Source organism: Pyrus communis, chromosome 16, assembly GCF_963583255.1.
Source record: "Pyrus communis chromosome 16, drPyrComm1.1, whole genome shotgun sequence".
NCBI lineage: Eukaryota > Viridiplantae > Streptophyta > Magnoliopsida > Rosales > Rosaceae > Pyrus > Pyrus communis.
The window spans coordinates 7074746-7098458 of NC_084818.1; the positions used below are offsets into that span (position 1 = coordinate 7074746).

At 35.5% G+C, this 23713-nt stretch overlaps 3 protein-coding genes and 2 long non-coding RNA genes across 6 annotated transcripts; 3 read left to right on the top strand and 2 right to left on the bottom strand.

Annotated features, from left to right (window-relative positions):
* Positions 1 to 658: 658 nt before the first annotated feature.
* LOC137719421 (uncharacterized) lies at positions 659 to 1338 on the top strand. The gene is made up of 3 exons (XR_011066392.1): positions 659 to 827; positions 917 to 1063; positions 1229 to 1338. It is a non-coding gene; the product is annotated as an uncharacterized lncRNA (long non-coding RNA).
* LOC137719422 (uncharacterized) lies at positions 1335 to 1856 on the top strand. The gene is made up of 2 exons (XR_011066393.1): positions 1335 to 1416; positions 1536 to 1856. It is a non-coding gene; the product is annotated as an uncharacterized lncRNA (long non-coding RNA).
* Positions 1857 to 2745: 889 nt separating this feature from the next.
* On the top strand, positions 2746 to 8300 carry LOC137721122 (fructose-bisphosphate aldolase-lysine N-methyltransferase, chloroplastic-like). Of its 2 annotated transcripts, none has more exons than XR_011066605.1 (15): positions 2746 to 2985; positions 3076 to 3234; positions 3339 to 3449; positions 3527 to 3586; positions 3808 to 3915; positions 4196 to 4265; positions 4564 to 4604; positions 4713 to 4793; positions 5084 to 5119; positions 5551 to 5634; positions 6057 to 6190; positions 6415 to 6503; positions 6617 to 6765; positions 6899 to 7337; positions 7812 to 8300. XR_011066605.1 is itself a non-coding variant. In XM_068460234.1 (15 exons), the coding sequence occupies exons 1-14, from the start codon at positions 2878 to 2880 to the stop codon at positions 7296 to 7298; spliced, it is 1392 nt and encodes a 463-aa protein (XP_068316335.1). In that variant the 5' UTR covers positions 2746 to 2877; the 3' UTR covers positions 7299 to 7337; positions 7812 to 8296. The 2 variants fall into 2 exon arrangements, 1 of the variants encoding a protein (XP_068316335.1); XM_068460234.1 differs by having other exon boundaries at positions 7137 to 7337; positions 7812 to 8296.
* Positions 8301 to 8918: 618 nt separating this feature from the next.
* Positions 8919 to 14716, bottom strand: LOC137721121 (uncharacterized). Its single transcript, XM_068460233.1, has 5 exons — positions 14166 to 14716; positions 13432 to 13713; positions 11949 to 12272; positions 11194 to 11475; positions 8919 to 10314 (listed from the first exon to the last, which is right to left on the bottom strand). Exons 1-5 carry the CDS (start codon positions 14496 to 14498, stop codon positions 9004 to 9006), a joined length of 2532 nt encoding a protein of 843 aa, XP_068316334.1. The 5' UTR covers positions 14499 to 14716; the 3' UTR covers positions 8919 to 9003.
* A 642-nt stretch (positions 14717 to 15358) lies between these two features.
* On the bottom strand, positions 15359 to 20144 carry LOC137719719 (probable cyclic nucleotide-gated ion channel 10). The gene is made up of 4 exons (XM_068458755.1): positions 19188 to 20144; positions 18737 to 18964; positions 18274 to 18572; positions 15359 to 15500 (listed from the first exon to the last, which is right to left on the bottom strand). The coding sequence occupies exons 1-4, from the start codon at positions 19611 to 19613 to the stop codon at positions 15359 to 15361; spliced, it is 1095 nt and encodes a 364-aa protein (XP_068314856.1). The 5' UTR covers positions 19614 to 20144.
* Positions 20145 to 23713: the final 3569 nt, after the last annotated feature.

Consider the following 23713-nt stretch of genomic DNA (forward strand, 5'->3'; position numbering starts at 1 on the left):
TAGACAAGGTAAGCAATTATTTGGAATTGGGGATTTTGAAAGGTGTTTGGTTGGTGACAAAATTGAAAGAGAAAACAAAAGAAAATGGAATGGCAATTAGTAAGAACTGGGGAATTGCATGAAAGGAAATGAGATTTTGAAAGGTGTTTCGTTGGTTGATTTTTTGCAAACGGGATTCCATGAAAGCAACAGATCTTCAAGCCAAGCTTGCTGAAGGAAACAATCAAGAGACATAGAGGATTATGACGGATGGAGAAAAAAGGGGAAGTGGTGAGGCAAAGAAGACATAGCATTCTAAAAAAGGGGTTTCTAGAAAAAAACAAAAAAAAAACAAAAAAAAGAGGAAGAATTAATATAAATATTCTAGATATGCTTTAAAATAATATAATTTTTGAGTTTTGTTAATTATCCTGTTTCTTAGTCTGATACTACATCAAACGCTTCACTAAGTTACTCCAGCTTAATCTAGTCTAAACCAGTCCAGCTAAATCCCTGAAGCTAGTTCAGTCCGGTGCAACAAACGCATCCTGAGTTTATAAATAAAAAAATAATTTATATTTGACTCGGTTTGGTTCTCCAACCTTCGGTTTCGGTTCCTTTTTAAAATCTCAGTTCGGTTTTTTACTTTTGTCCTTTTCGGGCACATATCGGTGAACCGTTCGATTTTTTTCGGTTTTTGGGTTTCCGGCCCACCCGTGCCCGCGTGGACAGGCCAGTCGAGCGCCAAGCCAACACTCTATTCCATCCAGCACCGCAATGCTACTGGGAGAGCGAAATATCCGCTGGCGTCTCTGCCGTCAACAGTTCAGCCTCTCCTACACTCCAAGGTATCCCAAAAGCCAAACCGAGAATTTCACAATCCGGAAAAAACCGAAACATTTCAAATTCTTGCTAACAATTCTTCATTCTCTACCAGGTCGACGAATCAGACGACTTCTTGCCGTGGCTGGAGCGGAAAGCCGGCGCCGAGCTTTCAATTGGGAAATCGGCGAACGGAACGTCTCTGTTTGCTTCAAAGAGCATAACAGCTGGAGACTGCGTTTTGAAGGTTCCGCACAGCGTGGTAAGTTTTAATCCCAAATTATTTAAGATTTTAATCACAGTTTAAATTGTTAATTTATGATTTAAGAGGGTTTCTTTTGGTTGATAATTTCACGGTGAGTGTTGTGATATTCTTAGAGATAATGAGGTAGGTTATGTTGGTTGCTGATTTTCTGAATCATGACAGGACTTCAGATTCAACTGTGTTGAGTGATGACGACAAACATTTCTCAGAAGTAGTCTCTCTCTCTCTCTCTCTCTCTGCGTTTTGATTCTCTATCTCACATCTTGATTTGGTTCTGGTAGTTGAAAAGGGAAAGGAATTCCAGTCACTTCGTGCATTTGCTTGTGTTCTATGTTGCACCTCTCCTCAAGGTGTGTTTCTCTTCATGTTATGTTACATTACTCGCATGCATTGCTTGATATGCTTCTGAGCTCATTTTATCTTTATGACCCATCTGCGAATAGTTTCTTGATTGTTTCCTAATATTCAGAGCTTAGTGACCTGGCCAAGGAAGCTGCAGAACATGATGGTCGATTGGCTTGACGTCCTTTAACAAACAGCAGCAGAGAGATTAAAGCACATCAGATGTTGTTTCATTTCCTTGTTTGAGTAGATAATGTTTTGAAGGTCATTTCGTATTTGATCTTTGTATTGCATTTGATCATATGGTAACTTTATCATTCATTGTTAATGGTCTTGTCGAAGCAGTGGAACAAGATGGTCGAGGAACATGCAATGCGGTTGAAATATGTTATTGCCGATTCATCTCTTCTTGCTGAATCACGCCAATTCATATTAGGGGAGACTCCTGGATATGCTACTTTAGTTCGGTATTCAAAAGTCTCGTGATTACTAAATTATTTGGATTTTGCAAGTCTCCAACCGATAATGGATTTTGCAAGTCTCCCACAATTAAGCTTCTTATGGTCTTAGATTCTCTGAACCATTATTAGAACTTACTAATAATCATTATGCTTAACCTTTGTATCATGTAAATTCTATCTTATTAATGAGAACTTTTTTACTTTCATGGACGTAATCCAACTTGTGAACAAAAATCACACATTGACATTTCATGTTGTTTTAAAATTAATCCGATTTTGTACATCAATAACTTCATAACATTAATTGAATATTAAAGATTATCCAAACGTTGTGTTTGGCAGATCGGATAAAGGATCAGATAGGATTAGTTATACGGACACGGGTGTTTGGCGTTCACTCGTACTAAATAAGCGTCGGATTAATTTAACCGGTTAGATAGGATAACACGGTATACACCCGCTTAATAAAACCAACCAAAACGCCCGGATTATTTAGTCGGGGAAGAATAATATGGGAGAGAAAGGGAGGGAGTTTGGGGGGTGTGGCGGAGAGAGCTGGAGAACAATTATTTGGGATTCTTCTACAGTCGGGGAAGAAGAAGGGAGAGAGAGGGAGGGTGTTTGGGGGGTGCGGAGAGATCTGGGAACAAAAAAATGATTTTACTTTTTAAATTTTTTTTTTTTAAAGTTTGATTCCTCCTATCTAGTATAATACCAAACACAGTATATATAATACGGTCACTAGTCCGATACTACACCAAACATCCGACTAATTTAGTCAGTACAGTTCGAGCTGACAAAGGAAACGAAGCATTATAAGTATATAACAGCCATTCAGTTTATACCCCACGCAAACACCGTAATACCATATTCCGGTCCCTTTTAAACCAGAGGTCAAAATTATTCCAGCCGCGGACTAATTCCCCACACCTTCCCCGCGTGGATACGACAGTCGAGCGCCAAGCCAACACTCTCCTCAAAACGGTGACGTCCCAATCCCGCACCGCAATGCTACTGGGAGCGCGAAAAATCCGATGGCGTCTCCGCCGTCAACATCTCAGCCTCTCCTACACTCCAAGTATCAAGCTCAACTTCCACTCCTTGTCCCAACCCATGGTATCCCAAAAGCCAAACATAGAATTTCACAATCCCGGAAACAACCGAAACATTTCAAATTCTTGCTAACAATTCATCGTTCTCTACCAGGTCGACGAATCCGACGACTTCTTGCCGTGGCTGGAGCGGAAGGCCGGCGCCGAGATTTCGTCGGCACTTTCAATTGGGAAATCGGCGTACGGAACGTCTCTGTTTGCTTCAAAGAGCATAACAGCTGGAGATTGCGTTTTGAAGGTTCCGTACAGCGTGGTAAACCTTAACCCAAATTATTTAAGACTTTAATCACATTATTAATCACAGTTTAAATTGTTAATTTATGATTTAAGAGGCTTTGTTTTGGTTTATAATTGCAGCAACTAACTCCGGATAATCTCGTTCCAGAACTGAAAGATATGTTGAGTGATGGAGTTGGCGATGCTGCAAAGCTTGCCACTGTCGTTTTGTTTGAGCAGAGAATGGGCAATGTAGATTGCTGTTCTAGTTTAATTAATATGTTGTGGAAAGATTTTTTCTGTGGAGTTTGAGGGTTTTGTTTATGCAGGATTCCGGGTGGGCCCCTTACATTCGCTGGCTTCCTCGCCCGGAGGAGATGCATTGCACGGTGAGTGTTATATGATATTAAGTTTTCATTTGCATTCCTAGAGATAATTTGGTAGGTTATGTTGTTAGACGGTCAATTCAGACAGCATGTGTTGAACATGAATGGAAAAGAATTTAACTGAGCAATGGTCCTTACATGTAGATGATTTGTTTGGTTGTACACATTTCTTGAATGGCAAGAATTCGCTGTTATTGACTTGGATGTTGTTTGTATATTCTTAGATATTTTGGAGTGACGATGAGCTGGAGCTGATTCGCCAAAGCTCTGTATATCAGGAAACAATTAATCAAAGATCTCAAATCAAAAAGGAATTTTTGGCAATTAGGATGGTAAGTACTTGATTGTTTTATACACTGGTTAATGGTTTTGAGACATTCATGCGTGAACCTCTGCCATGTATATGCTTTAAGTTTAATATCATCATCTCTATTCGGGATTTAAACTGTTTGTGGCACACATTCTTCAGAATTTGGAATAGTTGGAATCCTGTCAACTTAATAACTTTTGAAACTTAATCAAGTCAATACTTACCTGAGAAATGAGACGATTGTCAATCACTTCTCTGTTATTAACTTTTAGATTCTGATTATTGCTACGACATATTTTCAGGCTCTCAAGAACTTCCCTGAAATGTCCAAAAGTATCACCTTTATGGATTTCATGCACGTATATGCTTTAGGTAAGCTTCTCCATTTTAAAGCATTTTCATGTCCTAAACTGTCTGAATAAATTGCTTCAATTGTACTTAATTCCAATTTTTTGAATAAAATGAATGAATGCCAGCAGCGGTGTAGGTGTTCAATGGCATCCAATTTCATATACTTTAGTTAGTTAATCTCCATTTACCTATATACCTATTCGTTCCGATTTTATATGATTGCTGGATACAAACTATTCTAGATATTATTAGTTGCAGCAGTTGCATCTCTTAAAGATCCATACAACTTATTCTCACTGGTTCGCGGTGGATTTCGCAGTTACTTCTCGAGCATGGGGAAGCATGAAGGGTTATTCCCTGGTAACACGTTTATAAAGATGCCGTTGTAAATAGTGTTATGAACTTTATGATGGAAGTTCATTATTCCCCATTACATATGAATTTTTGGATTTTCAATTTATTTTATAGATCCCATTTGCTGATTTTTTGAATCATGACGGCACTTCAGAATCAATAGTGTTGAGTGACAACGACAAACATATCTCAGAGGTACTCTCTCTCTCTCTCTCTGTGCGTTTTGATTCTCTATCTCACATCTTGATTTGGTTATAGGAGTGCAAGAATTTTATATTCTCATTTTCATTCTGCACTCTTATGGAAATTGAGTCTTTTTTATGTTTTTATTGCTTTATATTAGTTCGGTTATTGGGATGCAAAACAAATTCATTCTCATATGCTACTTATATTTGCAATTACTAGCTCCCTTTAAAATTTGTACATATCAGGGATATGTGTGAACAATGTTCTTGATTTTTCATGCCTGTTATTTATCTGGGCAGGTCATTGCTGACCGCAATTATGCTCCTGGTGAACAGGTTAGATGCTACTTAATTAAGATGGTTTGTTTCCCCTATTTAAAATTACAGGCACCCTTTGGAATTTTGATCAATTTTTGTTTTTGTAGACGACTCATTAACATTTTCACTCATTTTCATTTTAGATGTCTCTCGTTGGGTTTGAAATTTTCATGACAAAGAATTAGTAAAACTTTTTATTCCTGTGTTAACAGATAACGGATCACAATACATGAACACTGGGTCTACGTTAGAGTAAAAAGCACAATATTGCTTGATATATGCTGTGGAATTAATATTTAGAAATTCTGGACGTTTGGGGGGTTTCCTATTATTAGTATGAATGGATGGTACATGGAAACATCCTCTGGAGCAGTTCGTGAGTATGGTTATGTTGCAGAAGTGGTTGTTTAAAGTTGTAACTCTGGACTTCAATTTGTATATTTGTGTAGGTACTGATAAGATATGGAAAATTTTCAAATGCTACCCTGCTTCTTGACTTTGGGTTTACACTTTCATACAATGTCCACGACCAGGTCAGTCTTGGATTTCAGTTCACTATAGTCACAATGATTGCTTTGTTATGTTGGGAAAATGTTTCTGTTGCTTAATTCACACTTCTTACTTTGATTTAACACTTCGACTAGAAGTTTGTTTTTGTTAACAAAACTATTCTCCCTTTGACTCCATGACCAAGACTACTTTTGATCTAGCACTTGCTTAAAAACCTCTTTGATAAGTTGGATGTCTTTCATGGGAGCATAGTAATTGCAATTAGTTGAGTATTTATAATCTCTATGTTCAGTAAGTTTGCTTGAAGACTCAAGCCACTTAATTATCTGTCATCCAGTGTTAATTAGTAAGATACTGAATACACGTTCTACATCATTTCTTTCCAGATGATGGCTTTGTTATATGTAATCTGTAAATGTTATGGATGCCTTTGGTCTATTTTCAGGTCCAGGTCCAGGTCAATATACCTCACCATGACGTCCTTCGTGAAATGAAGTGGGAACTTTTGAAGAGACATCACAGACCAATCAGTAATGATGTCAATGGTTTCGACTCTTCAATGGATTCTTTCACTATCAAGTTGGTAGTGATGCACTATATCTCTTTTATTTCCTTTTTTCCCCTATTTTTGTTCCTTTGCCTACATGATGGCCTTTATCCCCCGTATCTAGTGGTACTCTGTGAAGTCAAATATTCTGTTTCTTTTGTTCCATTTCCAGTCTTGTTTGCGTTTATCCGCGTGATGACGTGATATCTTGTGATGAAAATCTTTTACTGATTACAATAATCGTACGATGACATAGGGAAGTTAGGTCTGGTAGTGGAAAGGGGAAAGGAATTCCTCAGTCACTTCGTGCTTTTGCTCGTGTTCTATGTTGCGCCTCTCCTCAAGGTGCGTTTCTCTTCATGTTAACTTACTCGCATGCATTGCTTAATATGCTTCTGAGCTCATTTAACTTTATGACTCATCTGGAAATAGTTTATTGATTGTTTCTTAATATTCAGAACTTAATGACCTGGCCAAAGAAGCTGCAGAACATGATGGTCGATTGGCTCGACGTCCTTTAACAAGCAGCATCAGAGAGATTGAAGCACATCAGATGTTGTTATCAAAATTAACCCAATTAGCTGAGGATTGTGATGCATCTATCAAGGTAAAGATGCTAACTTTTTACTCCCTTCGTTTACAGAACTTGTCTATGCTAAGTTAAACAAGAGTTCATTATTTTCTATGATAATGCATTAATTCACGAGAGCATACACCAATTACAGTTCTTTTGAATGAAGGAATTCTTAAGCGTACGAATATTGAATCAGTGACGTGTTGCAGTAACATACTCATTTTGGTTGAGATATTAATGAAGTTGAGGAATTTTATAACTGGAGAGTTCTTAGGCGTTTGGGAAGCTGTACTAAACATATGAAGAGAGTGGAATTTTAATATAATCATTTCTATGGTTTACATAATGTTGTATCTGACTACAAATGTAGTAACTCCTTTAGTGCTTCTTGAGTGTGTGCATAGTCTTTGGGACACGTAAGTTCTCCAGTTACATGCGAAAGACATTCTATCCGGAGGCAAATGGCTCAGGATCTCCTCAATGGTGAACTTCATATCCTCAAAACTGCTTCTGCGTGGCTAAGAAACTACTGCGACACTTTGACTACAACAGACTGCCATAGATGATGATATTGGTTTTGCAATACCACCAAAGACTCGAGAGAGGTAATATCATCGGAGATTATTTATGCAATCAGACACAGGTACAAGTTATGGATTTATATGAAACTGTACATGAGAAACCGGGATTCTGGGAAACTAGGAGCCCACAATATTAGGCTAACATGAAGGAAAACCCACCAAACTGGCTCGTACGCATTTGGAGCGGGAATGTGGGATATCAGGGTACAACTAAAAATAGAAGACACATTTTTGCTGGGTGAATTTGGATTTCTGTGTGAATGCTTTGTCAAGTGAATGAGGTTATATTAGTAAATTTCTATAATATAGTCCACATTTTTATAAATCCGCCTGTGTAAGTTCATCTTACGCTGCCGGTCCCAAGGCCAGAAAAAGGAGGGGGGGAGAGCGTTAGAAAGTCGACAGCCGGCGCTTTGTACTTCAGGTCGAATTTCTATGTATGCATATCATTTGTCTGGGTATTTTGCTGAAACTCGATTATTTTTTTCTAATGTGCAGTCGTCCCCGATCACCTGTGAGGAGAGAAAGGAGTTTGGAAAGAAGATCAAGGAGTCCTCATGACAGCCGAAGCCCTAAGCGTTGTAGGGCTTCACCTCCAGTATTCAATGGGAGCAGGCACGATCAATCCCCTGAAGGGAGGAGACCACAAGAGCGGTGTGACCTCTCCCTGCATTGAATAGTGATTCAATGAGCTAGATCTCAATTCAGATTGCGATGTAAGGACTTTGACTTTATCTTCAGTGTATTAAAATCCGAGCAGATGTAATAATTTGTAATAAGATGTAAAGAAATTTACTAAAAATAGTTTTGTTATTCAAATTGAAATTAATTTACAGAAACCTTGACTGAAAGGTTTTATTAGATAGTGGCTTGAAATGAAACTGAATGCATAGTAGTGATAATAATATTCAATTCTTTAGATGCATGTGCTTCTCTTTGTGATATGTAAGAGTTTGAAATTCCTGTGTAGGGTAGTTGATATTTATTTAACTATTTGAAAATTCTTGTTGTGATTGTGTTGAGATTGTTGTGTATTTGCTTAGCTTAATGATAAATTAGGGGTGGTAGAAAATTAGAAATTTTTACCAAAGTGTCAGTTTTCTTGGTGATTTTTACCTTTCCAGCTACCAGTTTGTTGTTTGACACTATAAATTTGTAAAAAAAAAATTAAAAAAAAAGAAAGAAACAAACGTAGGGCCATCGGCTTTCTTTGACATTATGGATTCAAACATTGCTTATGAATAGAAAAAAGAAAAACTAATGAAAATAACTTGAAAACTTTGAGTTTTAACGATAATGACAAAATAAAGGGTAAAATGAATAGTACCAGATTTGACTTTTTAATGTAAAAATGTGGTTTTTCGTTAAAGTGAACAGTACCATAAGTTTTTCGTTAAAACTCCCAAAAAAAAGAGCAACAATATTTTATCTATTTTTAATTCTGCAACAACGTGCAAATACATTTTCTACTGGACTCTATTTATGGTTCTCTAGTTCTGAATTTTGGCCATCTCTTTTAAGACGGTATGGATTTCTGTGGGGGCAATGGATAATTCTAGAGGTTTGAACCAAAAGAAGTGCAAAAATAAATGAAATGGGCAAAAATATAAAAGTTACAATATTTGATACCTAATTATATCACAAGCACACACTCAAACTGAAACCAGCCGCACGGGTTCACATCAATACTTCACTCGGAAGTTCTAGAGGCCGAAGATACATTATCGTCCACCGTAGAATGCTCTACCCTGTTTCTAATAGTTTGCACTAGTCCCTCAAGCTCCTCAGCTACTTTTTCCATTGAAGGCCTTTCCTTCCCCCTTGACCTCAAACATGTCACGGCAAGCACGCTCACTTTTTTGGCCATCTCAAAACTAAACTTGTCTGTGTTTATTTCACCATCGAGAATTTGGCCCAAGTGATCCTCTTGCACTGAACAAAGAAAGTCGTTTGCTAGGAATGTCTCAGACCCGTCAGAAGAAATTGCCTCTTGACGCGTTAGTAGCTCCACTAGGACAACTCCAAAGCTATAGACGTCGCGTGATTTAAGATACTCAAGGTCCAAGTGTCTGGATGTCCCAGGCAAAGTTGATACTTCATCTTCCATTTCACCTTCATCTTCATCAAGCAATCGTGAAGCTCCAAAACCGGTAACTTTTACAGTGTGAGTTGTACGATCTATTAATATATTCGTTGTCTTCACATCTCGGTGTATGACTGACCTGGAGTGCACATGTGCTAGAGCTCCTGCAGTTTCCACTGCTATCTTCGTTCGTGATTCCAACGAGAGTTTCAATTTGTTTTTGTGAAAGTGCTCAACAAGAGTCAAAGCATTGCTGCTGTCGTAAACCATTATAGGCCATCTGGTCTCTAAACAACAACCTAACAGCCTCTCCACATTTTCGTGACTGATATGTAAAAGAACAAATGCCTCATGAACAAGACGTTGACTCTGGATGAACGGGTCACCAGCAGCACTGTTGCACGTTTTTATGGCGACAGCTCTTCCATCTAATTCTGTGTGGTAAACTGTTCCAAAGCCTTCTTCATTTGGATTGTTCAAACAAGTGTAGTTTCTTGTGGCCTCCTTAATGGCCCCTTCATAATAATAGTCAATAAAAAGGTCGAATTCCGATTTTCGTACGAATTTGCCGTAATTTTTTATGAAATGCTTCCGGAATTTAGTGGCTACACTCTCCATGTCACTGGCTGTCAGAACAAGGGCTTCAACAACATCCGTAATTACAGAAGGAGACTTAGCTGCTGCAGGTACTTTATCAGGAAAAGAGGTCGAGAATGGCCAAGCTAGAAGTTCTTCTCCGTAGATTTCTCCTGCATTTTTTACCCAACCTTCTTGGCCTATTCTTCCTTCCACAATCAACAACATTTGAATTGGATCACCCTTTTCAATAATGTTATCGGTACGATTATACTTCATGGGCTGAAGGTGGTTACAAATTTCTTTCAGAACTTTATAATCCATGTTTTGGAATGCTAGCACCTACATTTTATAACATATAAGTAACTTAATTGACGGATTAAAAAAATATAATACATAAGTATATACTTATAACTAACTCAAAATTTTAAAAACTTTCCATCCATCATTAATCTCTAACATTTTAAATAAAATCTGATTAAAATCTGCAGCCTTCGGATCGTTCTTGTTTTTGCTCACTACAGGAAAGGGTGGCCACGTAAATGTGAAAGGTGTGATTGTTCCTCGGTTGCAATGATGCATTGTGGCTTTAGATCTATTTAAATTATAATTTGTAGAGCACAAAATACGACGGTTAATGATTTTTTTATTTTTATTTTTAATCATCCCATAATATTTTTCTTAAATAAATTGTGACATTATTGCAACCCCATAAGTGTCACGTTTTTCCTGTTTCTATAACTCACTTTTTTATAGCATATTTTTAAATTTTTTTTTCCTGGTTTTAGTTAATACCATTTTTGGGTTATTTGGATGATTATAACTACAAATGTTCACATGCATCAAGTAATATAAAAAAGCAACCAAGTGGATGGTTTTCCTTTTAAAATTTATTGGTGTGAAAGGATAGGGGTTAGAAAGTTCTAAGTGGATGGTCTTTATTGGCCGACGAATTCTTCTATTTGACAGCTTATTTTTTCTTTTGTTTTGTTTTTTTTTTTTTTTGCTGTCTCATGTACTTTGGCTCCACCTTATTTATCGGCAATGGCTAGGTTGGGGTTGGTATAGTATACGTTAGTTATGCTGTATTTAAATGCCTGGGAGCTATAATATCACATGAGCATGCATGGGATATTGGGATGAGAGCGATGAATAAATAAATCCCTCAAATTCTATGTTCAAAATTAAAGCCATGGATTCATGGATTTGAAGAAACTTTACCTGCTTCAACTTTGTCAATGGCATGTAACTTATGATCTCTTTTTGAAAATCCAAGGGAAGACCAGAAACGAGATGATCCCAATCGAGCAAATCCCAATAAAGATCAACTTGTTGAAAATTTTCTTCTACATTTTTCATCATCCGCGACTTTACATCTTGATTCAACTTTTCAGGAATCCCATTTCTACGTATCAATCCATCTATATTTCGCTCAATCTCCTCCTTCATCATTCTTTTGTGTCTAGGCTTCTCTTTTTCAAAAATGTCTAATTTGCGGTATATCTATTAATCCAAAACAACAAAAAGGTTGTTAGAGTTCGTTAGTTCAAGTAAAGAATAAGTAGCCAAATTACAATCAAATTGAGGTTGTTAGAGTTTCTTAAAGGCTTATTGAAGTTTTCAGATTATATGAATCTCATATTAAGGAATTAAAAATTTTGACTAATAGTTTAAATAATTTTGAACCCTCTCCCTCCTATTGTCAATGGTTTTAACTAAGATGGATGCTCAATTTTAATAGGGTGTCAGATGAGGCTATCTACGTGCTATGCGTCACTCAATGTGTAATATGTGTTGTTTTTACTCCACACATTAGGCTTAAATGGCCCCACACCCGAAAGGTTGCATTGAAAACATGAAAGTCTTATTTGATAGTTTAAATAAGGGTAATTCTAGGATCTCTCTCTTATCCCAATTAATTTTACTATGGATGCTCAATTGTAATTAGGGAAATCTGCATTTGATTAAGAGCTTACACTTCGCAAGTCCTGTGCGTAGAGAGCAATAGCTTCAACAACACCAATTGCCTTGACAGATTCAGTTGCCAACGGTCTTGTGAAAGGGAAGTCAGTGGAGAATGGCAAACGTAGAAGTTCTTCTCCAAATAATTCCCTTGCACCTCGTCTCGAATAATTAGAAGATCTCTCTTCAATGGATACAAATCCGTCCACAATGTAGACCATCTTGTCCAGTTGTTCACCCTTTTGAATAATAAAGCTGTTCTCAGTATACCTCATAGGCTCGAGTTTCTGACAGATTATTTTCAACACATCTTCATCTATCCCTCGAAGCATTGGCACCTGGAATTCATATTGTTAAAATCAGAGAGAAAGCAAGAAAAGCTGTAGGAAGAATTAATTAAATTCTTATTAAAAAGATAAAGAGATGCAATCCTCATTTTATATAGTCATCAAGGTGAGTAATTACTTGCTTCAACTTGGCAAAAGGCTCTTTTTTTTGCACCTCTGAACATCCGAAGGAAGAAGAGGGAGAATAAAAAAACGTAACTAATACAACGGTTGATGATTGTTTTTTTTAATGGTCTCCTTAGTATTTTTCTTAAATGAATCGTGACAATAAAAAACCTAACTAAAAAGATAAAGAGATGCAATCCTCATTTTATATAATCATCAAGGTGAGTAATTACTTGCTTCAACTTGGCAAAAGGCTCTTTTTTTTGCACCTCTGAACATCCGAAGGAAGAAGAGGGAGAATAAAAAAACGTAACTAATACAATGGTTGATGATTGTTTTTTTTAATGGTCTCCTTAGTATTTTTCTTAAATGAATCATGACAATAAAAAACCTAACTAAAAAGATAAAGAGATGCAATCCTCATTTTATATAATCATCAAGGTGAGTAATTACTTGCTTCAACTTGGCAAAAGGCTCTTTTTTTTTGCACCTCTGAACATCCGAAGGAAGAAGAGGGAGAATAAAAAAACGTAACTAATACAACGGTTGATGATTGTTTTTTTTAATGGTCTCCTTAGTATTTTTCTTAAATGAATCGTGACAATAAAAAACCTAACTAATGCCATAAGAATGACTTCTTTTTTATTTTTCTGTCCCATTAGTATAAAAAAGTACCGAAGTGGATGGTTTTCCTTTTAAAATTTATTGGTGTGAAAGGATAGGGCTTAGAAAGTTCCAAGTGAATTGTCTTTATTGGCCGGCAAATTCTTCTATTTGGCAGCTTATTTTTTCTTTTGTTTGTTTTTTTCTGTCTCATGTACTTACGCTCCACCTTATCATGGGCAAGGGCTAGATTGTTATGTAGCCTAGGCCCTAGGTTGAGGTTGGTATAGCATGCGTTAGTTATGCTGTATTTAAATGCCTGGAGCTATAATATCACATGCGCATGAATGGGATATTGGGATGAGAGCTATAAATAAAAAAATGCCTCAAATTCTATGTTCAAAATTAAAGCCATGGATTCATGGATTTGAAGAAACTTTACCTTCTCCAACTTAGTCACTGGCAAGCAGCTTTCGATCTCATCTTGAAAATCCCTGGGAAGATGAGAAACGAGATGATCCCAATTGAGCAAATCCCAATAAAGATCATCTTGATAAAAATTTTCTTCTACATTTTTCATGATCCGCCACTTTACATCATGATTCAACCTTTTAAGAATCTCATTCTTATGTATCAATCCATCTATATTTAGCTCAATCTCATCTTTCATCATTCTTCTGTGTCTAGGCTTCTCTTTTTCTAAAATGTATGATTGCATGTATATCTGTTAATCCACAACAACAAAAAGGTGGTTAGAGTTCGTTAGTTCAAGTAAAAAGAATATGTAGCCAAATTACAATCAAATTGAGGTTGTTAGAGTTTCTTATAGCTTATATGCTTATTGAAGTTGTCAGAGGAAATAAAATTTTGCCTAATAATTTAAAATAATTTTGGACCCTCTCCCTCCTATTCCCAATGATTTTAACTAAGATAGAGGCTCAATTTTAATATGGTATTAGATGAGACTATATAAATGCTATGCATCACAAAATATGCCTTGTCTACTCCACACATTAGGCTTAAGTTGCCCCGCATGTGAAGGGTTGCGTTAAAAGCATGAAAGTCTTGTCTGATATTTTAAATACAGTAATTCTTGGATCTCTCTTTTATCCCAATTAATTTTCATATCGATGCTCAATTTTAATAAGGGAAATGTGCATTTGATTAAGAGCTTACACTTTGCAAGTCCGATGCATTGAGAGCAAGGGCTTCAACAACACCAGTTGCCATGACAGATTCAGTTGCCAACAACGGTTTTCTAGGAAGGAAGAAAGAGGAGAATGGCCAACGTAGAAGTTCTTCTCCACATAATTCTCCTGCACCTGCACTTGCACCTCGTCTCGAAGAAGATCCCTCTTTAATGTATACAAATCCGTCTACAATGTAGACCATCTTGTCAAGTGGTTTATCCTTTTGAATAATAAAGCTGTTCTCACTCTCAGTATACCTCACAGGCTCGAATTTCTGCCAGATTATTTTCAACACATGTTCATCTATCCCTCGAAGCATTGGCACCTGGAATTCATGTTGTTAAACTATCAGAGAGAAAGCAAGAAAACCCATAGGAAGAAATTCTCATTAAAAGGATAAAGATACAATCATCAACACTTAATTAAATTCTTAATAAAATGATGAAGATAATACTTGGTACTGCCTGTTCAGTACTCAAAATTTACCGACCTCCTAATAGTCCAATACAATAAAGACAACTGTTCATTTTCAAGTCTCTTAACACACAACCAAATCCTTCTTTTCTGCCACCCACTGTGATCGTCGTCCTCCGTTATGGACGACGGCGATGATTGCGACCTGGCGTCATCAATCCGGAGAGTGGGTCTTGTCATTTGATCTCAACCTGGTGATCTTGAAGCCACATTTTGTGCCACAAATTAATATGGATCTCCATAGTGGTAACAATCAGTGGGCGAAGAAGAACATCAAAGAAGAGCCCCTCTTTTTTATAAAAATAAATCGTATGGTTTCAATTAAATGGGTAATAGCTTCTGTGAAAGAATTTGTAATGTTTTTGCATTTCTGGAGCGGACTGTGGGCAGAAACCCAGGGTGTTTGGTTGTGTGAATGGAGACTTGAAAATGGACAGGACAGGTGTCTGTTGAAACCCACCTAAACTTGTAACCTAGTGCCAATTTACCCCTCAACTTTATTTTCAGTCAATTGCCTCCCTAAACTTTTATTTATTGCCAAATTCCCCTTTGCCGTTTAAGTTTCTCACATTTTATCCATGATTCACAATAAAAATAAGATATAAAAATGAAAATAAAAAACCACATCTCTCACTTCCCCTCTTCTACCCAATTGTAAACCCTTCTCATCCACCCCAAATCTCAAACCACCAGCCACCCCTAATCTCATATCAAATTCATCCGCCTACCCCGTCCCTCAAATTCAGCCCCAGTACCACCCCGCCATAACCCACTCACCCCACAACCTCCAATGGCAAGCCCACCCACAGAACCACAGCCTCCAATGGCATGTCGCATGTCCCAGATGCTAATTCAAAAAGGGTAAAATATGTTTGCTTCTAAATGACGATTTTGCCCTCCAAACTAACGGAATCATGGATGAAATGTGTGATATTTAACAGAAGTTGGGAATTTGGCCATAAATAAAAGTCTAGGGGAGTAATTGGTTAAAATTTAAGTTCAAGGGATAAATTAACAGTAGGTTACAAGTTTAGAGGAGATTTCGACAAATAGGCCTTATCCAAAATATAAAGAGATACTATACTCGTTTTATGTGATTATCAATGTGAGTAATTAATTAAAGGGTAAATTCAGATATAAGGAACTTACTTGCTTCAACTTTGTCAAAGGCATATAATCTTCTATGCAGCTTTGAACATCCGAGTGAAGAAGAGGGAAAATATTATCCAAATTAATATCCATACCGTCTTCAAGTGCTTGTCGTACCTTTTCTAGTATCTGCAACTTCATATCCTTATTCAACCTTGTGGGAACGCCTCTTTTAAATAACCATAATTCTATATCTCGACCTTTTTCTTCCATCTTCTGTTCGATTAGCATCTTGCGTTTGTGATCCTCTCTTCTTGTAGTTTCAAATTGCATATACATCTATTCAACAAGTAAGAGATTGATAAGAATTAGATTGTCATATTGGATAACAACTAGTTTTCTTTGAAGTTGAATGTCATCAGTATATTAGATTTTTAGTTTAATCTGTTTTTTTTTTTTTTTTTTTCTACATTACAAAAAAGAAATACTACTATTTCAATCCAAAAAAAAAAAAAGAATGAAATACTACCACTTTAATAACTAGTAGGGGTGGGCATGTTAGTGGTCTTCCGACCAACTTGACCAACCCAACTGATATAGGTTGGGTTCTAAACGTTAAAAAGTTATTTTTGGGTAAAAATTCGACCATCTATTCTATAAGCGGGTTGAGTTAGGTTGAAATACTAATAATTCGATTGAACCAGACCCATCCGAATGATAATACATGCCTTAGGAGAAAAATACCGTAGGAATATTAGAGACGTCCATTAGAAAAAGAATGGTGAATAGAAAATTGGCTTGATTGATTTGCATTTACTACATCTTTTTCTATAAACAAATTATGTCACATCCCGATCCAGGTAGGACCATTTTCCGGGCCCGACTCCACACCTTCACAGTTTCGTTTTTGGGAACTCACACGAGAACTTCCCAGTGGGTCACCCATTATGGGAATGCTCTCGCGCGCTACTCGCTTAACTTCGGAGTTCTGATGGAACCCGAAGCCAGTGAGCTCCCAAAAGGCCTCGTGCTAGGTAGGGATGGGAATATACATATAAAGATCACTCCCCTGGGCAATGTGGGATGTCACAAATTACCAGTGTTGAGTTTTTTATTTAATGATATTATATATAACATGGGCTAGCAATAATGTGGTTCAAATTCGCCTTCGGCGAGAATCGAACCTAAGACCTCTCACTGACAAGTGAAGTGAAATACCACTATATCGTAGTACTAAGTGACACCAATGTTGAGTTTTAAAGCCAAATAAGACAAGCAAATAATGACAATAAATTACAATTACAACAAATATAACTGTTACAAGGAAAGGGACTTATGGGATTGAATTTTAACGGCCAAACAATTGTGACGTGATTGGTGATTTGCTTGTCATTTACAACACCAAATTCAAATGAACAAGATAGAAACTAATTAAGCTCAACCCACGAAACACACCCAACCTAACCAACCTAAGAATAATTCGGATGGGTTGGTTTGTTTATTTTCTTAGGTGGCAATGTGTTCGAAAAATTCCAACCTGAGCCTATTGGAATGGCCAACGAGTTAAAGTCCAACTCAATCAACCCACACTAATCTACTTTTGGTTCTAATCTTGTGATGGAATACAATATCATGAACGTATATAGGTATCTTATTGTAGCTATACAATGAAATTCATAATAATATGCACCTAACCAAAGGACCACAATTAAAATCTAACATACATAACGAGAGCTAAAACTAGAACACGGTCAAATGGGTTACTATCTCATTCAAATTAACACAGATTTGGTTTTTATTAATAAATCCTAAAACTGAGAATATCATCTATGTCATCTACTTATATGATAACACGTAGAATAATATATTACGTGGTAAGTGTTCCTGTTACAAGTAGAAATTTCTTATACCTGGCATTTAGATTTAGTGGGAAAAAAAAAATTCTTACTTAACATATATGTAGTTTATGAATACTTAACATATGTTAGATTAGAGTGAATTTGATGGATATCAAAATCTTCACATATCAAGGTTACGTAGTTGGAGTGATTAATAGCACTTAATGATAGACATACGAAAAGATTTTTAAGCAAACCTGTAAATTTCCGATGAGATATAAAAATAGAAGCAAGCCACTTATAGAAATAAAAATCGTATAGAGATTCTCCCATCCATCAGCACTTGGCTCGAGATTTGAACCTAAGGAACTGCAAAAATGAAATTAATGGATCATTATATAAGATATCAAATTTCAAGTTATAAACTTACAAATTTACAACCATTTTTCCAAGGGTTTATTTGGTTGTATGGTGCCTTCTTCCTAAAATTTATCCAAGATAACATTTTTGTCTCTCAACTTGATTTTTAATCTCTACGAGTCCTTCAACTCGATTCTATTTCGTAGAAGCAATACTTTAGGTTCTCAATGTGATTTATACCCTCAACAAAAAGAATTGATATAAATTGTGAACAAATTCAGGAACCTTAAAATGTCTAAATTTCCCAACAAAGAAAGACAAAAATGTACAAACCTTAAATTTCGCAAACCCCACCAGAAACAGTTCAAGAACTTTTTGAAATAACTTGTTGATCCTACAACACCATATTTAAGCACAGTAGCAAATATCCCAAAATCAAAGAACATTGTGTCTGATGAATTATCACCATCACTAACAGGGCATAAATCATTTAGAATTGTGGTATTTCTAAAGAAGTGGTGATCATGACAACCAAACATTCTGTTATCACATCCATCATTTTTTCGACATGCAGAATGCCAACAAATCATCATTCGTTGAATAGCAAAAAAATACCACAGGGCTCCGGCTACCTGAAAATTAAACAAACAAATAAAAAGCCTGAGGAAATTATTAATATTTTAGATGCTATGGTTACTTCAAAATAGTCTATCACGCTCTTTCTAATAAACAAAAGTGAGACCAGGATAATAAGAATTGATTCGACAAAAAAAAAAGATAATATATTGAAACTTACATGACTAGCAATGATGAACATAGAGAAATTGAGTACACCTTTAATCCATATCGGAGTCTCTCTAATCTTTTCTTTAAGAGGCCTTTTTTTGAGTTCTTTAAATGAGAGGTAGATGCGAAGAACTCGTGGCACATATTGCAACAGAGCCAAAACGTTCATAAGAACCATCCTTGTTGTAGTCAAAGATCTCAAGTCACTCATTTTTGAGAAGAAAATGAGGATTGCCACCTGGATACCATTCATTACTAGTGCCAACAGTAAAATTTGATGGATGAATAACAACGTTGTCTAGAACACAAAATTAATACTCTCTAACAAAGTGTATGTGAGAGCCAAACATATATTACATTGTGTGTCAGTTTTGTGCATTTAACATGAAAAAATCTGTTTTGGCCGCAGGCAAAGCAAATAGGGAAAACAATTACTCCAAGAAAGGGATTTAAGTTCTTACCTGTGAAAGGGGAAGAAGAGCTACAATGTCAATTAAGATATCATATGACGCCCATATTGTCTTCGCTATTCTTGGCACACAAGATTTCGGCACAAAATTAAAATTCAGCCGGTGTTGTCTACCGTTAAGTTCATCGATTGAACCCGAATAGTTCTCAGATCTATAAATTCGAATAATGATGTCCATTAAATAGAAAAAATCTGTGAGTGATCTTAAAAGAAGAGTGAATATCTTCAACTTTGGATCTAACATAAGGCACTTGATATCATCCTTCAGAATAGGAATGTAGAGGAACAAAGGATCCAATAGGATAGCACACAAACATGATGATATAAATATATTCTTCCAATATTTCTGATCTAGAGACTCAGGTTTTTGAGTTTTCTCTGTCCATATGCAACTTACTTCCACATGCGAGTTTTCCATTCTGGCCTTTGGATTTGAATTTCAGAATTACTGGACAAAACACAACTAATATAATTAGTAGTTGTCCTAAAAAAGCCAAAATTTCTCAAGACATAGTGTTGGAGCGCTTGTAGTATTTGAAATTTGTTGAACATCCATCAAATCTGATGATCATAAGTGCTCTATCACTCCGGTTGCACCGAAAAAAAAAATTATAAAATAATTGACACAACATTTTGATGAAAAAAGAAAAAACAAGAAATTACTCAGACTTACTTTTCTTTTTTTCGGCAGAAAATAGAACTGAATCTTGGAGTTATAGCTCTGAAATTTTGCAGATAAAGTAGCAAATCCACTTCGAAACCAAATTTGAGATTTCAAATTTCTATAACTGAAATGTTCAAGTCGAGTGGATATATGGATGCAGTAGTCCACGTTTTATACAAGTGAATTCAAGTAAATCCTGTTCAAGTGGGCAAGTTTTTAGAATCTGAGTGTCATGTCGCATCACAATTGAGCCGTTTGGCTCTGTTCCTTCACGTGAGGTGGGCCTCCCCCTGTCTGATGCTTCTCCACTCCGGCCACTGATTGCCCGAAACATCGGAAGATTAGCAGCTCTCCCTTTCTTCTCAATTTCTCTCTCACACCCTCTTCTTTCTATAAGCCATTTACTTTTCAAAGTGTAATAAATACCAACAGCGTTTTTTTCTTTTCCAATTGAGAGTGTCGGCTACATACAATTTTTGTTTGAAACTAAGTCATCATAACTATTACAGTGTTGAGTGGCTTTCACACGGTGCAAAGTTCCATACAAAATCAGCCACGAATTTAATATTTTTAATACTGAAAAAGGTGATGTGCATTTCTTTTGTTTTATTTCTTGAAACCTTTGGTGAAATAATAACTACGAAACTCAGACGGACAACACTGTCCGTGTTTGACATAGCAAACATTTGAGGGTCTATTTTTGCTCATCATTATAAATTATAATGTATGCATATTATACACATAATTATCTATCACGTATCTTTTTACTTAATTTTAGTTAATTTTTTCCAAAATTAAAAAATAATAATATCAAAATTAAATAAAACAATATGTGACAAATGATTGTCCAAAAAAAGCACTGAAGGTGCATATTTTCTATTTCTCACTCTTTTTCGAAATATGCATCTTTTTTATTTCTCACTCTTTTTTTACACTATCTTTTGCTAAAGATGCATATTTTCTATTTCTCATTCTCCTTTTTCCAAAGGTGCTTCCTCTCTTTTTCTAAAAGTGCATGTAATACTAGAGAAAATAATTTTTTTAAACTAAATTCACAAATTAAATAATGTGGTTGTAAATAATTAATTAATTAATTAAATATCAATTAACTTCTTATATCTTATTAGTAAGATGTTATTTAATTTGAATTTTTTAGACTAAATTCACAAATATTGAAGTTGACATACACTTCATTAAGGAGAAGTTGGATGAGAATATTATTCAATTCTCGTTCGTAAAGTCAGAGGATCAATTAGTGAACATCTTAACTAAAGTTATTTGGTGTTTCTTTCCTTGTAAATCAATCTTGTACAATATATATTTCCCTCCTTGGTGAGAAGAACAAGATCAAAAAATTAAACCCCAAAAAAAGCCCTAATTAGCAAGTGTCTCTCCACTTGTTTAATAATAGGCGTCTGTGCCCGTGTTCTGAACACACTAAAAAATATCTCGTCAGCAAGCGACTAATAACCTTAAACAAAGACCCAGAGCCTTTATCCAAAGCGATTCCATTTTTTTTGTTTTTTATTTATAAAAATTTGGACTAATCGTGAGTCTCACTCTACTTCGAACTTCAATGGTTCGAACCATGTTTATTTTTCAGATCTTCATTCATAGACCATCCCTACAAAAAATCAATTAGATACCAGAAATATTTTTGATTTAACTAATATTTTGCAAGGATGATGTATAAAGTGCGATTTGAAAAATAGATGGTTTGAATATTGAAATTCGATGTGAAGTGAGCCCCGCAACTAATATCCATTTTATAAATAAAAAAATTGAAACCCCTTTAGATTAATTTTCAATCTTCTTTGTCCATTCCATCCAACTACGTTTATTCATAACTTATTTTTCTTATGTATTTTATAAGTTCAGGTGTTACTCTACTTATTTAATAACATATGATGTTTGTGTCTGTGTTCCGAACATACTAAAAAATCTCTCGTCATCAAGCGACTGATAACCATAAACAAAGACCCAAAGCCTTTATCCAAAGCCATTTTTAATTTTTTTTTTATTTACAAAAAAATTGGACTATTTGTGGGGTAGCTCTACTTCGTATTTTAACGGTCGAACTATGTCTATTTTTTAAGTCTTCATTCACAGACTATCCTTACAATAAATCAATTAGATAGATGCGTTGAATGTTGAAGTTAGATATGGAGTGAGCCACACAACTAGTCTCCATTTATAATAAAAAAAGATAATGCTAGAAAGACTAAATTTAGAAACAAATTTTGCAAACGAAATGATGTGTCATCAATAATAATGAACACATTTATCAATGTTTAAACAATAAACTAATCATCAACTTTCATATTCTTTAATTTTTAAAATTTTATTTTTAAATTTAAACTCCTTAACATCATTATATATATATATATATATATATATATATAAAAATTGGAATCCCTGTAAACAAAGGGCCTGAACAAAGACCTACGTCAGCAAGTGAACTAAGGACCATGTCAGCAAGTGGCTAATAAACATTTTCAATCAACAATTAAATAAAGGTTGCTCATAAACATGGTTTGCAATCATAATTCGGAATGACAACAAATAAGCAAGTGGCGGGTGACTGGCATCAGTGGTGTAGGGAAGGGAGGGTTAATAAGCTCACATGAGTCACGTGACAACTAAGTTGAGTTTAAGTTTGGGGGACAAGGGTCCTCTTTGGATTTTTTTGTCGGAATTCAAGAATCAATCAATCAAATCTTTTTATTGCATATTATATTATGCGGTCAGTTTATGTTAGATATTATTTATATTTATATTTAATTGAGAATTTAAAATGATTTTTAACCCCGTGATCTATCATGAACGGACACGATTGATTGATCCTCTAAATTCCCACAAAGAAAATCCAAAGAGGATCCTATTCCAAGTTTGGAGTGTGCTATTCTCACACTTTTTTATACTTCTTACACACATTCTTAATTTCTGACTGTCCAATCAAATTAATTAAAGAATATCAAATTATAGAAATTAATCAAAAAAGTTAAAAAACTGTGTGCGAATATCACATCCTTTTAAGTTTATGTCTTCGGGCTTTTAAGAACTTCCACCAAAGCTTCAATCTGTCTTTCGTGGTATCCTTGATAATGGCAACTTTAGCAGATACATAGACATTGTCAGTGTTGTTGCGAAAGGGATTCTATCCGGATCCGTTCTACCAAATCTATCTAATCACCTAATTTAGATTTTTGAAATTTAATCTAAGAGTTAAAGTTATTATAATTTTTAAAAGGATTTTCTGTTTGTAATCGTTACATCAAATTTCAATGATCCGGATTGATTGATTATGTGAATTTGATGAAAGAGATCCGAAGTTGATCCCTTTTCGGGATTGTTGGATTAGGAACTTAAAAGAATTTTTCATTTGTTTATTTAAATTGTTAATATTTAAAATTGCAAGAGCCACTGTTATTCAATATTACGATCTGATGATATTTTTCTTTATTTGTAATCAAGGGATCTTAAGTTCGAATCTCGAAGATAATGAATTCGATATTAAATTAGATTATCTATTGTGTAGCTTAACCGAACTCTTTTCTTCTTTTAGTTTACAATATATCATTTTACAAAAAAAAAAATTACAAAAATTACATAGAACTAATGATAATCTTCTTTACTTCTAATTTTCTGCATAGGGACTGTTAATTGTCAAATGGGCTGACGGCAATGTTAAATTTGAGTTGGGTGAGGTCCCAACACGTGATGGGACTCTGAAATACTGTGCAGCTACTTTTCTTTTGTCGGTTGATGCAAGGTTGTGAAAGTTTTTTGGGGTTTTAAATTTGAGTTGGTGATGTCCCAACACGTGATGGAACTCTGAAAAACCGTGCAGCTAC